Genomic DNA, 12,916 nt, shown 5'->3' with positions numbered 1-12,916 from the left:
TCTCCCTCCCTCTATCTCTCTGGATTTCTAGTTGTAGACTGTGGTCATCCCGGCTCTCCCCCTAACGGTGTGCTGAGTGGAGATAAGTTTACATTTGGTTCAACGGTTCGATACTCCTGTCTGGGTGGAAGACAGCTGAAAGGAGAATCATCTCGGACATGTCAGCTCAGTGGGATGTGGAGTGCCCCCATGCCCTTCTGCTCTGGTAACCACTTTAACCTCTATTGAATATACAGACTTTAATGTCCATCCTATCAGAGGGAGAGATGGATTGATAGGAGTAGCAGATGAAAGGCGAGACATCTGAAACATGTAGACTCACTGGAGTGTTGAGGACTGCATGCATTTAGATCCTGCAGGCACGCTTTTGCACTCAGTCAGAGGGATAATAGGCGGGATGAATGAACATATAGCGTAAAGAGTCAGCACACGGAAAGAGAATAGATCAGTATCTGTCTGTTAAAAGGGCTCTGGAGCATGACCTCGCCCTGAACTCACGTTCAGCTCAGTCCCGGACTCCTAATTATGTGAATTTCTCTTCTAGCAATCTAATGTTATTTCAGAAAATGTGAGGCTTTTTTTTTTTTAACTCGTGAGGGACACTGTGAACCAATAGATGGAGAATAAAGATGGATGGACAGCAATGACTGTAGGCTCTTAAAACAGACACATTTAAAAACTTTCAGTTTATATATAAGTTTTCTGTGCATTTTCTCTGTATTTCTTTCCCATGGATTTTCAGACAATACTGTGGCATGTAGTGGATGCACCACTCCCATTGTTCTTTAAAGTGCTTTACACAAGCACATTTCCTCCCAGCAGGGCTGCCTGTATATGCATATCTCACCACTTATTGAGCTAGATTGTCCCTGCAGACAGAAAGCATCTTTACCTTCCATCATGTATAAACAAACCGTCCAAGTTATATGGTGTCAGTTGGCTGGCTGGGGGCGTGATTATGACTCTCCAGACTGAGAGGCTCCCAGCTGCCGCTTATATAACAAACTGAATGAAAACGCATTCCAGACGAGTTGACTAAGAATACATTGTTATTTACAGCAAGTGCCTGAGGGAGATGCGGGGTGAGCGAGGGTAATAGTTTAAGAAGGAGTGATTCATGGTTTGTACCTGGCAGGTCTGTACAAGAGCCCTGCAGAGATAAGAGTTCACCCCACAGTAGTAGTGCCATCTCCGTGATTCTGCTCCGTGATTGCTGATAAACAAGTGTATTTCTGATGTAATCTTGTTTATGATATGTCAGGGGGCATTAATAAATTATATTCATATTTAACAAAGAAGGTTCAACTGTGTCTGTGAAGGTATTGTGTCTTGACCTGAAGCCTCAAATGAAACTGGGTTGGGGATTATTTTTTCTGTATTTGTTTTGTCCATGTTGATACGTGTGCTCAAGTCAGATATAGCAAAAATTAGGAATTGGGTTTTGACGTGTTATGTATACGCTGTGGGCCTTGACCGAGTCGAGAATTGACTGCCTTAAATCTGACATTTGCAAAAACATTCATGAATCAGTTTTTTCTTGGTATAATTAAATAAAAACTCAAAACTAAACACTGTTACAACCAGTTCTTGCATAGCCACACATCCTGAATATTTATTTATTTATTTTTCCAATAAATAAAAGACCTTGATTTTTAGCCATGTTTAAAACACCCTCCACACACAGTTTTTAAGCAATATTTTCAAAATGTTCTCTGTTTTTCTAATAATTGGCATTCAAATACCAAAAAGAGTTGCAGGTGACTTGAATTTATTTATGAAGATTTAGGACTTTAACTTGATGGACTTAAAGCAGTTGAATTGTATTTGTCTGTCATCGCCAAAACCTTTGAGAAAATAGTTCCACATTTTGGGATTTATACGTATTTACTTTCTACCACTCACGTCTGTCCATTAAATAGGGAGCTACAGTTAGAATAAAGGCTGGAAACATGGGTAAACCAATAACATTTGTCCCTCATCTGAACCTCTAAAACTCACGAATTAACATGTCATATCCTTTACTCTGTACAAAAAACAAAGTGGAAAAACTTTGTGTGTGTGTCATCACCAACTAGCAGAGACTACCGGAGGTTCCAAATTATCATTACACTTCAGTTTTGGTTCAGGTTGAACAAATGAAATATGGCATGTTGATTACTGAACTTTAAAGGTGCTGATAGGTGGATTTCATTACCTTTGGACTGAGCCACGGTAGCTGTTTCCAGTCTTTATGCTAAACTAAGCTAATCAGGTGCTGTCTGTAGCTTGACATTTAAAGGACAGCGGAAAGCAAACGTGACTTTCGCAAAATGTTCAACTATTTCTTTCATCACTGGCTTCAGCAAGCTCAGTGACTGCAGCCTGAAAACCATAATTTATAAAAAACAACATTGTGATCAAAAGCTTTAATTTGCTCTCTCACCCTGTCTTACTCTACCGCCCACATTAAGTACAGTTGAGTGCATGCAGATGAATGCGATTGTTTCAAATTCACCTGAGGGAATGAGTTTCCACACTGCTCTATCCTAATAAAGCTTACACACATGTGCGCGCGCACATTGATGCACACATACTTGCACCAGAGGGGTTGTTCTTTCTGCTAAGACCTGATGCACCTGACAATACCTGATGGCTTTGGAGCTGCACCTGTTTAGTTTTATAGATGGTAATACAGCGTCTCTGAAGGTGTGTGTGCGTCTTTATGTGTGCGTCTGTGTGTGTGCGCGCGCTCACAGTTCGGTGGAGGATTTTGAATCTGTCCCCAACATTCAAGCTTTTTCCTATTTCTCAGCTTTTAAAGACAAATAGCAATGACGCAGTGTGGTAGAGTTTCACTTGTTTACATCTGAGAAAACATTAAAATCCTGAGGCATTACAAAAGATGTTATATTATTATGTGTTCCATCTGTGTGATGTGAAAGCTCAATTCAGCAGCAAACCTCTAGATATTTGCAGTATAGTACAGAACCAATGTGAAATTAGGTTATATGTCAAAAGTATGAGGTAAAACCACAAAAACACAGCAGATACATTTAAGAAAGACTTAAAGAAGCATTCTGTTGAATTTATGGTCAACAATGGAGGTAAGCGCTGCCGTAAGATTTTAAATTACAGTAAAAACTCAGGTAGCTCTCCAAAACTAAGAAATTTATCAAGTTGTGACATTAATCATATGCACACATAACTCAATGCAAATTTTAGACCATTAACAAAATAGGCAATACTGACCACAAGAGTAGCAATATATTAGTCCAGCCTCGGGGCTGTGTGTGTGTGTGTGTGTGTGTGTGTGTGTGTGTGTGTGTGTGTGTGTGTGTGTGTGTGTGTGTGTGTGTGTGTGTGCGCGTGCGTGCGTGCGTGCGTGCGTTCGTTCGTTCCCAGGAGTGTGCTCTGTCTGTCAGACAGAATTTGCTGACCAGGCGGCTCTACAAGGGCAGAGCGAGGATCACGCACACACACACTGCCACCCACCTACTCATCAACGCACATCGACACACACACTCACACACAAATACAATCTTAAGGCAAACATACGCGCCTTGTCACCAACATACGTGTGCAGTCCACTGCCATTTGTAAGCAGCCATTTCATTCTTGTGAGCCGTGAGAATATACATTACATGGAAAATAAAACCCTTACTCCACTTTCCAATGCTGTCGCACAAACCTGTCCATACAAGTGATGAATTAAAGTTACATTTTAGATCCTTTTTTGTATCTTGTTGCCGTTCCCCATTCTCTCTATTTGGTTATTTTATTTGTTAGAATTGTCATTTTAATATTGGAAATATACTTTTCGTCTGTACCGACTCAAGAATTCAAATCCAGAGGCCTAAGTGTCTCCTTGTTCCTCTCTCCATAGGTGACACAACTGGGTCTTGTGGTGATCCTGGCATTCCCTCCCAAGGCTCGAGGGAACAAACGGATTTCAGGATCCGTTCCAAGGTCTACTTCACCTGCTCAGAGGGCTACGACCTCATTGGTTCTTCAGAGAGGATGTGCTTCCCTAACGGGACCTGGTCCGGCACACAGCCCTTCTGTAAACGTAGGATGATACTTTTACTTGATCTCAACCTAATCTAACCCAGCACCTTGACTCTTATTCAGTTAGAGATCCCCCTATTGTAATAGGAGTCTATAAGGCTTCTCTCTCTCGTTCTTTCTCCCACAGCTGTCCAGTGTGGAAACCCTGGCACTCCCAGTAATGGCAGAGTATTTCGTCTGGATGGAACAACGTTTTCTCACTCAGTCATCTACTCCTGCATGGAGGGCTACCTGCTCACCGGTGCCACCACCAGGCTGTGTCAGGCCAACGGTACCTGGTCAGGAGCACAGCCCAACTGTACCAGTAAGTTGCCTGGGACTTGGCTGATAGACAAATATTTTTAGAACTAGAAACAGCTCTAAGGTTTATCTACAATAATTTTGTTTTGTTGTATCCTTATTATTTTAAAAGTGAACTCATGAGTTAGCTGTATATAATACCTACAATATATAATCAGAGTATTAAATCCATGCTTTGCAATTACGTCACCTCTCCAACCCATTAATCTCACCAAATTCCTAATGTGAGATTATAAGGCCTCCTTTCCACCCTGTTGCGTCACCGTTTTATGTCCAGTTTTAAATTATTCTGTGACAATATAGGTTCTGAGTAATGAAATGAGCCCCAAATCTTTATGCTCTTCCTACAGATTTTATAGAGTGACATGAATAACCTTGATCGTTGTTTACTTTAGCTAATTTGCTTTTTGAACTCTGTGGGAAAATTCCCAAGACTGAATAATCATAAAATATTACATTCTGTTCCCATATGAAATATGAGCAAACCCATAGTTGAACAAGTGTTAATCAGTGCTGCATGTTTAGCATGCACAGGGAAATTTACTAGCTTGCATGTAAATAAAGAAATTCACCTCAGAGAATTTAACACAAACAATTAACAATACCCACTTACAAAATTCCTTGTTAAACACATTTCTACCCGGTGTCCAAAGGTCAATTTCATTTAGAGTGGGACGCCGCATGAAGGGATTATCTTAATTTATTACAATTTCCATTGACATTTCTGACTTTAATGCATGCAAATCGGCTTTAAAACGTCCAGCAGGAAGGGACAAAGAAAGAAATGCTGAGAAACCAAAAGTATGGGTTCCTAGAAGAAAAAAAAACTTTTCAAGAATACCTGACTTAAAAGAAAATGGCTTTTACTGTAGATTACACCACATCTATTAATAGCCATGACAGTATCTGCGGTGGGTTTAAAAGCATTTAAACTGCCTATTAGACTATGAAGGACAGTGATTTAAAAGTACAGTCAGGGGAATCATAATGCGCCTTAAAAGAGTCCCAGGACAACCTCAGCCATTTTTAATATCACTGTTGTTTCATTCATGAGAATTGAAGCCCGTAAAGGAATGTGATGAGATCATACAGCTCGATCAGGGATTCACTATCGACTGCAATCTCCACTGATTCAACTCATAATTTTTAAACCTACAAGACAGGAGCCTTTATTAGAGACAATTGTAAAGGTCTAGTCTCTCTTGAGGTCCGGTATGTCTTCGGTAACAGCATTTTTAAACGGGGATTCCTCAGACGACTTAATCTTGAATTTTCTGATGTGAATTCATAGACGATTCAGACTGGAACATTTTTCATTGGTTTAGAAAAAAAAGAGAACTGCAAAAATAAAATAACTGATAGATCAAACGAAAGCGATATTTCTTCTCACTACCAGTCTGTCATTTCTTCTCAGTTTCTCCCCTTTTAACATTTAAATCGACCATATAAAAGAGCACAGATAAAGGACTAGTAAGGAAATTACAATTACAATATGGTGCCGTAGCATAACCTGTCAAGTAATCTTCATCTTCGCCCAATTCTGTCCGCTCTAACCCCACTTGTCCACCTCCATAGTGATAAACTGTGGCGATCCAGGTGTGCCAGCTAATGGCCTTCGCTATGGAGAAGACTTCACGATCAGTCAGAACATTTCCTTCCAGTGCCAACCAGGATACAGGATGGAGGAGGATGGATCCCCTGTGAGGATGTGCACCCAAAATGGGACATGGAGTGGGAATATGCCCATCTGTACAGGTACATTGTATATTAAAACTATAAACTCTTCTTATGCCCGAAAAAATACTTAAGTTGGTATTGTAACCCTTTCAAAAATGACCTGGAATATGTAATTGTAGATGTGATGGAGGAATTTGTATTATTTAGTGCTAATTTAAGCACAACTAATGATGGTTTTGCACATTATTCTGAAACACACGTACATTTAACGGCGCTGGACGAGTCGTAGCAAGGTGTAGGCAAGTATAAGACATATGCAACTGACAAAATGTAAATGTTACATTTCACTTTCTGTTAGATCTACATTACTACCACCTGTAACTGTTGATAGTCTATCCATTTTCTGCAACTATTGGATTTGATTGGAAGTATTTTCAGACAAGAATATCTTTGAGATGATTATGAACAAATTTTCAGATCAGCTGTTGATATCCATCGTCTGCTTAAGCACCACAGTCGTGTTCTCTTCAGTGAATTTACAGGACAGGGATGTGAAGTGTGGCAGCTTCCCCTCTTGCTGCTAAAAACGAGATTTGTGTTTTTTGTTTCACTCTCTCCCCTCCTACTCTTGCTCTCCCAGCGGTGACCTGCTTGGCTCCCCCTGCCATCAGTAATGGGGTATTGCAGGGCAGTGACTTTGAATGGGGCAGCAGCGTGAGCTACAGTTGCTCACCCGGATACGAGCTCTCGTTCCCGGCTGTCCTGACCTGCGTGGCCAATGGCACCTGGAGCGGCATGCTGCCACAGTGCTTACGTAAGCGCGCGCGCACACACACACACACACACACATTCACACACTCACACTCATACTCATAGTGCACACATACATTTAATTTGGCACAAGAACATACAATATATCGCAACCACCAATCACAGTTAGAAGCAAAATCTTCATTTGTCCTTCAGCTACCCAAAAAAAACAAAAAAAAAAGCGAGTGCTGGTCAGCATTTTTTTAACACCACAACTGAAATGGGACTTTGTGTGTTTGTGTGTGTGTGTCTCTGTGTCTGCAGCCAAGTTTTGTGGTGACCCCGGCACTCCAGTCGGTGGCTTCAGAGAGGGACGAAGTTTCATCTATCAGTCAGAAGTGTCCTTCAGCTGTGCTACACCTCTCATAACAGTCGGCACGGCAACCAGGCTCTGTGAAAGCGATGGTACCTGGAGTGGAACGCAGCCACGATGTATCGGTAATTGTAATAATTTCATTTTCACGCGATAGCCAGACAAAACAGGAAGACCAGGACAGACATGCCAAATATGAACCAAACTATTGCTTCCTTTGACACCACATGACCCCAATGGTTGTATAATTTCCATTAGTTTGTGAGAAACATGGATCTTGATGATTTTTTTTTTTTTTTTTTTTTTTCAAAAGGCCTCTACAATCACTCAAACTTTATATCATGGTGTCCAACGGGAATCACTCTTAAGTTATTTTAATATTTTGCGTTCATGTGATCACTCAGTTTCAACTGCAACAACCTCTGTTGAAATGACTTTGAGTCTCAGTTTATCGTTACGTCCAACTAAGTCTTCAGCGCACTCAAAAAACAGTACCAAGGCTTTTAACCTCCAACCAAAAATTGTTTTAAGATTTTACCGATTGCTTCTTAACAGTTCCTGACTTTACCATCAATCATTTATCGTCACATGAGCTGGAGCACAGCCTCGTGTCCCCGGGCAGGGGTGTCTCAGCCACTGCAATGTGTGGGTTGAAATTAAAAGGCGGCGTTTGGTTGGTCAACTAGAGCCGCCAAATCTCTGAATGACAAATCTCAAGAGGTCATTTTAGTAAAATAAGTGTCTTCTTTTAAATCACATATCTAAGAATAGTATTTCAGACTTGTTTTTAACGTTTTCTCTTTGCTGTACACATTTTCTTTTGATTCATGATATGATTACTTGACAGTATAGTTTGTTTTTTTAATGTGTTTACTGTCCTGACTGAAGATTTGTGTGGGTTTGTAACCTGTGAGACACATGAAGTTGTTTATGGGACCCTGTCAGTTTATTATCACTGTTCAGTGGCTCAGCGGGGAGACTGGTGTTTGTCTAATCGCCGTTAAATGTGAAGTACGGAGTTGACAGAAACATTTCCGTTTACTCTTGGGTTTGCTGTGCAGAACAACTTCTGTTAAAGTTACATTGACTCATTGACTTATATGTTGAATAGTGAGTGGAAGCTCATCTGAGATAATGTTGTTAATGAAAAAGCAGTCTCAAGAGGACAAGCCTTAAAGGATTCTTCCGATGTGAGTGGACGTTTGTTTTTCAGTGGCAACTCTTCCTAATAAGGCTGCTGCTTTTTTTTAGATGGAATCAATATCTTAGATGGTGTCTTGCATTTCCGACAGTAGACGTATTCTTACTTTTGAAAACATTGGGAATGAAGATTACAACCAGTGTGTCCGTATTTTTAACTTCAAATAATTGGCTGTGTCACTTTTCATTTGTACCTTTACCTTTTCACTAAAAGCAGTTCAGTGGACCGTTTCACAAAGGCCATTTGCGAGCGCTGCTCACACGCAAATCATGGTTGCCTGTCATTTCAGAAATGATTGTCATTAACAGACTGCAGATACGTTTGCGAGTCTTATGGGGTTCTTTTATGCTCGTACATGGGTCACAAACATGACATTTTATCTGGTGAGAAAAATGTGCGCTAATTACTGGAAAGACAGCGGGCTATCTCCAGCAACACAAACATAATGCTCCCTGTGGAAATTTGGATTTATCCAGTTTCAATCATTTTATTTTATAATAACTGAATTGTCTGCTTAAATCTAGACTTTACAGCTGATCATTCATTTCTACAGCCAAGCTTTACTGCTAGGTATAGTACCTGAAGCAAAGTTCAGAAAAATATTGAAAGGCTTTCGTTCTCTGAATGTATGGAACATTTCAATGAGGAAATATATGAATATATAATGTAATCTATATGGCATTATATGAAAACTGAAACTCCTTTCCTCTGAGAGATGGTTAGCCAGTGCAAGATTAGTTATATCTAAAAATTGTGGTCCAAAAGTAAGGCTCAATGAGAAGCTCTTTTGAGAAATTACAGCAAAAGTGCTTGCTCACAAGTGAGACAACACCAGTACATGCTGTAACTTATAGTATTTAGTAAAAGGCTTGCAGACGCAGGCATCCACATCCAACTTCAAACAAGCTGCTGCTATCTGGGGATTAAGAAGAAAATGAGCAGGGATATTCAACACACATTACAAATGGTCCCGCTGGGTCAATTCAGCACCACGTGTGATGTTTAGAGCACCACTTCATATGTCTGATTCAGAGCAAGTGCTTAAACATCAAGTGTAGTGATGAATTGAAATAAATGAGGGCCACTGTAATGCGCACAGACAACTGACTTTGTCTTCCTTCACAGCACTTGATAAATGCACACAACCAGTTCTTTTACAGCTCCTATAAAGCGAAACATTTCTTGTGAAATGGACGATCTAAAAATAGGAGGCTGCCTATGAAGTGTTACATCATTGATGTAAAGACTTAATCTATAACTGCGGAAAAAGTCATAGTTCCTGTGTAAGTATGCTGCTCATGAAGGGAAATCTTTCTGTTCATTTTTTCAGACTGTCACACACACACACACACACACACACACACACACACACAAGGCGTACACACAAACATAAAGTAACTCCGAGTGCTGCTTTATTTTTGTTTTCTATGATCGAAATAAAGTGAGAATGCAATGCTTGAGTGTTGAGTGTGTTATTAGTGTGTGATTGCAGCTGCATGTTAGTGTGTGATGTGTATTACGATGTGACTGAAACAGAAAGAGTTTTTAGTTAAAGCAGCCTGCTCTTTAAATAAGACAGACGGGGGGGGTGTAGAGATACAGTGACATGGAAAGGTGGAAAGAGAGAGGAAAAGAGCAGTTCTAAACAGAGGGAGAGGTAGAAGGAGACAGTGAGGGGGGAGGGTGATGGGGGGGGGGGGGGGGCTGGCAGATAGAGAGGTACAGGAAGAGAGAAGGAGGTAGAGGGGGAGAGAGAAAGGTGGAGAGTGAATCTGTCATTTCGGAAGCTATATTGAATCGAGCTCTGCGTCAGGATGTGCGCTACATGCTGATGACCCTGCCACACACACACACACACACACACACACACACACTCACTCACTCACTCACTCACTCACTCTTTCACACACACACTTTTAGAGTGGGCCCTGCTTCGTTTTCTGATAAAGTACTACTGCCCCCTGCTGTCCTCATGGCATATAGAACCCACTGTTACCATGACAACAGAGGAGAGGAAAGGAGACTTGAGAGGATGTATAATGCTGCTGCTAATTTATCTTTCTCCCAGATTCTGTGTGTAACTACTTATACTCTTGTGCCATTCCCTTTCAGAGCCAACCAAAACCAGCTGTGATAACCCAGGAACGCCACGCTACGGCTCCTTAAATCGGACCTATGGTTTCAAGGTAATATATCTGCACTCACAAACTATATCTACCTTGTTACCCAATAAATTAACGTGATATTTGATATAAGAGCTGATGTTGTGGCTCATTTGAAAGGACTTATCTTGGACGATTGCAAAATAAAGAACAAGAATATAAGGAGGTGAAGAGAGGAGAGACAGAGGCAGTTTTATGAGAGAATAAGACATTTAAATACAGCATTGTGCAGGAGGTTTAGCCTCTTTATATGGCAAGATGTTTATCCCTCACACAATACCATCAGGGAGGCATCTTATCAGTCCCAAATCCATTCTGCAGGATGACAATGACTCCAAACATAAAGCCAGAGTCGTAAAGAACTCTGTTCGGTGACAAGAAGAGCAGATTGTATGGTCCCAGCAGAGCCCTGATCTCCAAATCAAGTCAGTCTGGGATTACATGAGGAGACAGAAGCAGCTGAAACAGCCTGAATCCACAAAAGAACTGTGGCAAGTTATCCAAGACTGTTGGAGCAACATACACGCCCAAGTACCTTGAAAAACTTTGTGCAAGTGTTCTCAGGAGAATCGGTGGTCACACCAAACATTAATCTGATTTAGTTGTTTCTGTTTACTGCCCTTTATATGAATCGAACCGATTATTTTTTACCATCTAAAGTTAAGGGATTATGACACTAATTGTTTATGAATTGCCTAATACAACCACATATTAAAGGGATTAGTAACTGCTACCATGGTATGTTGTATAGATAGAGAAATCTCTGATGGTGGATAAATGTTGTATTATTGCCCTGAGGCATGATAGAATATGGCCAGCCGCTCCTTTTAAGTATTTGTAGGCATTTTTGCCTTCATTTTGTAGTCGGCAGTAGAGAGCAGAGGGAATGACAGAAGGAAGAGAGGAGGAAGAGAGGAAGGAGGTAATGTGCATCAAAGGTCCCCAACCGGTCACAAATTAGGTAAATTGTGATTACACTGTCAGGATATTAAACCTCAAGGCAATCGGAATGACCCATGCCACTGATTTCTTTCACCCTTAATCTTAACACTGTGCACTACAATATACTGGAGGTATACGTTGCTGGTATTTTTGCCTTGGAAATATCCATACACTGCAGTTGAGCAAGGAAACACAGTTCATGGAAAGAGGCATATTTACTAAAAAAAACTTTAAGGTATTTTTTACTCAGACTCATATTTCATGCATTTGTGCAGAGAACTGGGAGTATTTATGTACTTTTTGTTTCTGGTTGAAGAACTTTCAATCTTCAATCAATGATGTTTGAGTTCCTGTTCAGGTATTTGCAGTTGCATGGATAGCAGTCATCAAGTTATCAGAGCCAAGGCCCGCTCAACAAGTGCTTTAATAGAATTTCAAATGAACATTTTATTTGACAGCGCAACTCTGATTCATTTGTTACAATTACGACCACGTTGTAAACTGAATGAGCGTCATCCATCATAGAGTTCAACCTTTTTGAAGTTCCTCTGAAGGTATTCAGACTCCTCGTGCACCATGAGCAAACAGAACTCTCTTTATCGCTGCCTGTGTGTGCTTTTGTCTCTCTCTGTGTGCACAGGTGGGGAATGTGGTGTCATTTCAGTGCCAGCCAGGTCATTTGATTCAGGGATCTTCCTCTAGAACCTGCCAGCCTGACCTGACGTGGAGCGGGACACAACCTGAGTGCATACGTAAGAAACGCATCTTATTCAGTTTGTTACCTGTTCACTCAGCCGTCTTAACTCGCACTCAAGTGAACGATATACCTCTCCAACCTCCAGCCCACGCCTGTAAGCAGCCGGAGAGCCCGCTTCACGTGGACGTGGTGGGGATGGATCTGCCTGGGTTTGGCTACACTTTGGTGTACAGCTGTCAGCATGGCTACTTCCTGGCGGGGGGTTCTGAACACAGAGTCTGCAAGAGTGACGGCACGTGGACCGGAAAGATGCCTATATGTCGAGGTAAGTGATTCACCTCTGTTATTTTAGAGTTACATCTACATTAGGTGCATTTGTCTGATGGTCTTACCCAGTTTAGCTTGAGTAAACAGATAGCTTGAATGTGTCTTGCTCAAGGACACTTTGTCAGTTCCCACACTGGGACAGACTAGCCATCTGGAGTAGGGTGTGATTTCCTGGTGAGGTGGTCAGCCTGTGGACTGTTGGTGAGTCTGGCAGCTAATACAAACAGATTTTTTTTTTTTTTTTAAATAAACACCCATGGTGTTTTGCCACTTCACTACATAGACCAGCCAAGATGAATACAGGGGAGCTCATGACTTCATCACGTTTCATGAGTCTATTTTTCTACCCCCAACAACTTCACTAAGAGGGACAGACTGGTTGTTATCAGGCTTAAACTGTGATCAGGTGAGCATGAGCAGGCACCTGGTAGAAAGTACAGATT

At 41.1% G+C, this 12,916-nt stretch overlaps 1 protein-coding gene across 1 annotated transcript in view; it reads left to right on the top strand.

Annotated features, from left to right (window-relative positions):
- Window positions 1-12,916, top strand: part of LOC138214832 (CUB and sushi domain-containing protein 3-like) — a 337,499-nt gene that overhangs the window by 312,494 nt on the left and 12,089 nt on the right. Inside the window, 9 exon segments of the mRNA XM_069176654.1 lie at window positions 32-205; window positions 3,863-4,045; window positions 4,172-4,348; window positions 5,920-6,099; window positions 6,662-6,835; window positions 7,096-7,269; window positions 10,458-10,531; window positions 12,090-12,201; window positions 12,292-12,471. Of these exon segments, the coding sequence (XP_069032755.1) occupies window positions 32-205; window positions 3,863-4,045; window positions 4,172-4,348; window positions 5,920-6,099; window positions 6,662-6,835; window positions 7,096-7,269; window positions 10,458-10,531; window positions 12,090-12,201; window positions 12,292-12,471 (1,428 nt within the window).

The sequence above is a fragment of the Embiotoca jacksoni genome, unplaced genomic scaffold (genome assembly GCF_022577435.1).
Source record: "Embiotoca jacksoni isolate LCO1_2020_lvr unplaced genomic scaffold, fEmbJac1.0.p SCAF_7, whole genome shotgun sequence".
In the NCBI taxonomy this organism is placed as follows: domain Eukaryota; kingdom Metazoa; phylum Chordata; class Actinopteri; family Embiotocidae; genus Embiotoca; species Embiotoca jacksoni.
Note: the sequence above shows the minus strand (reverse complement) of the source record. Positions and strands in the feature narration are given on the sequence as shown.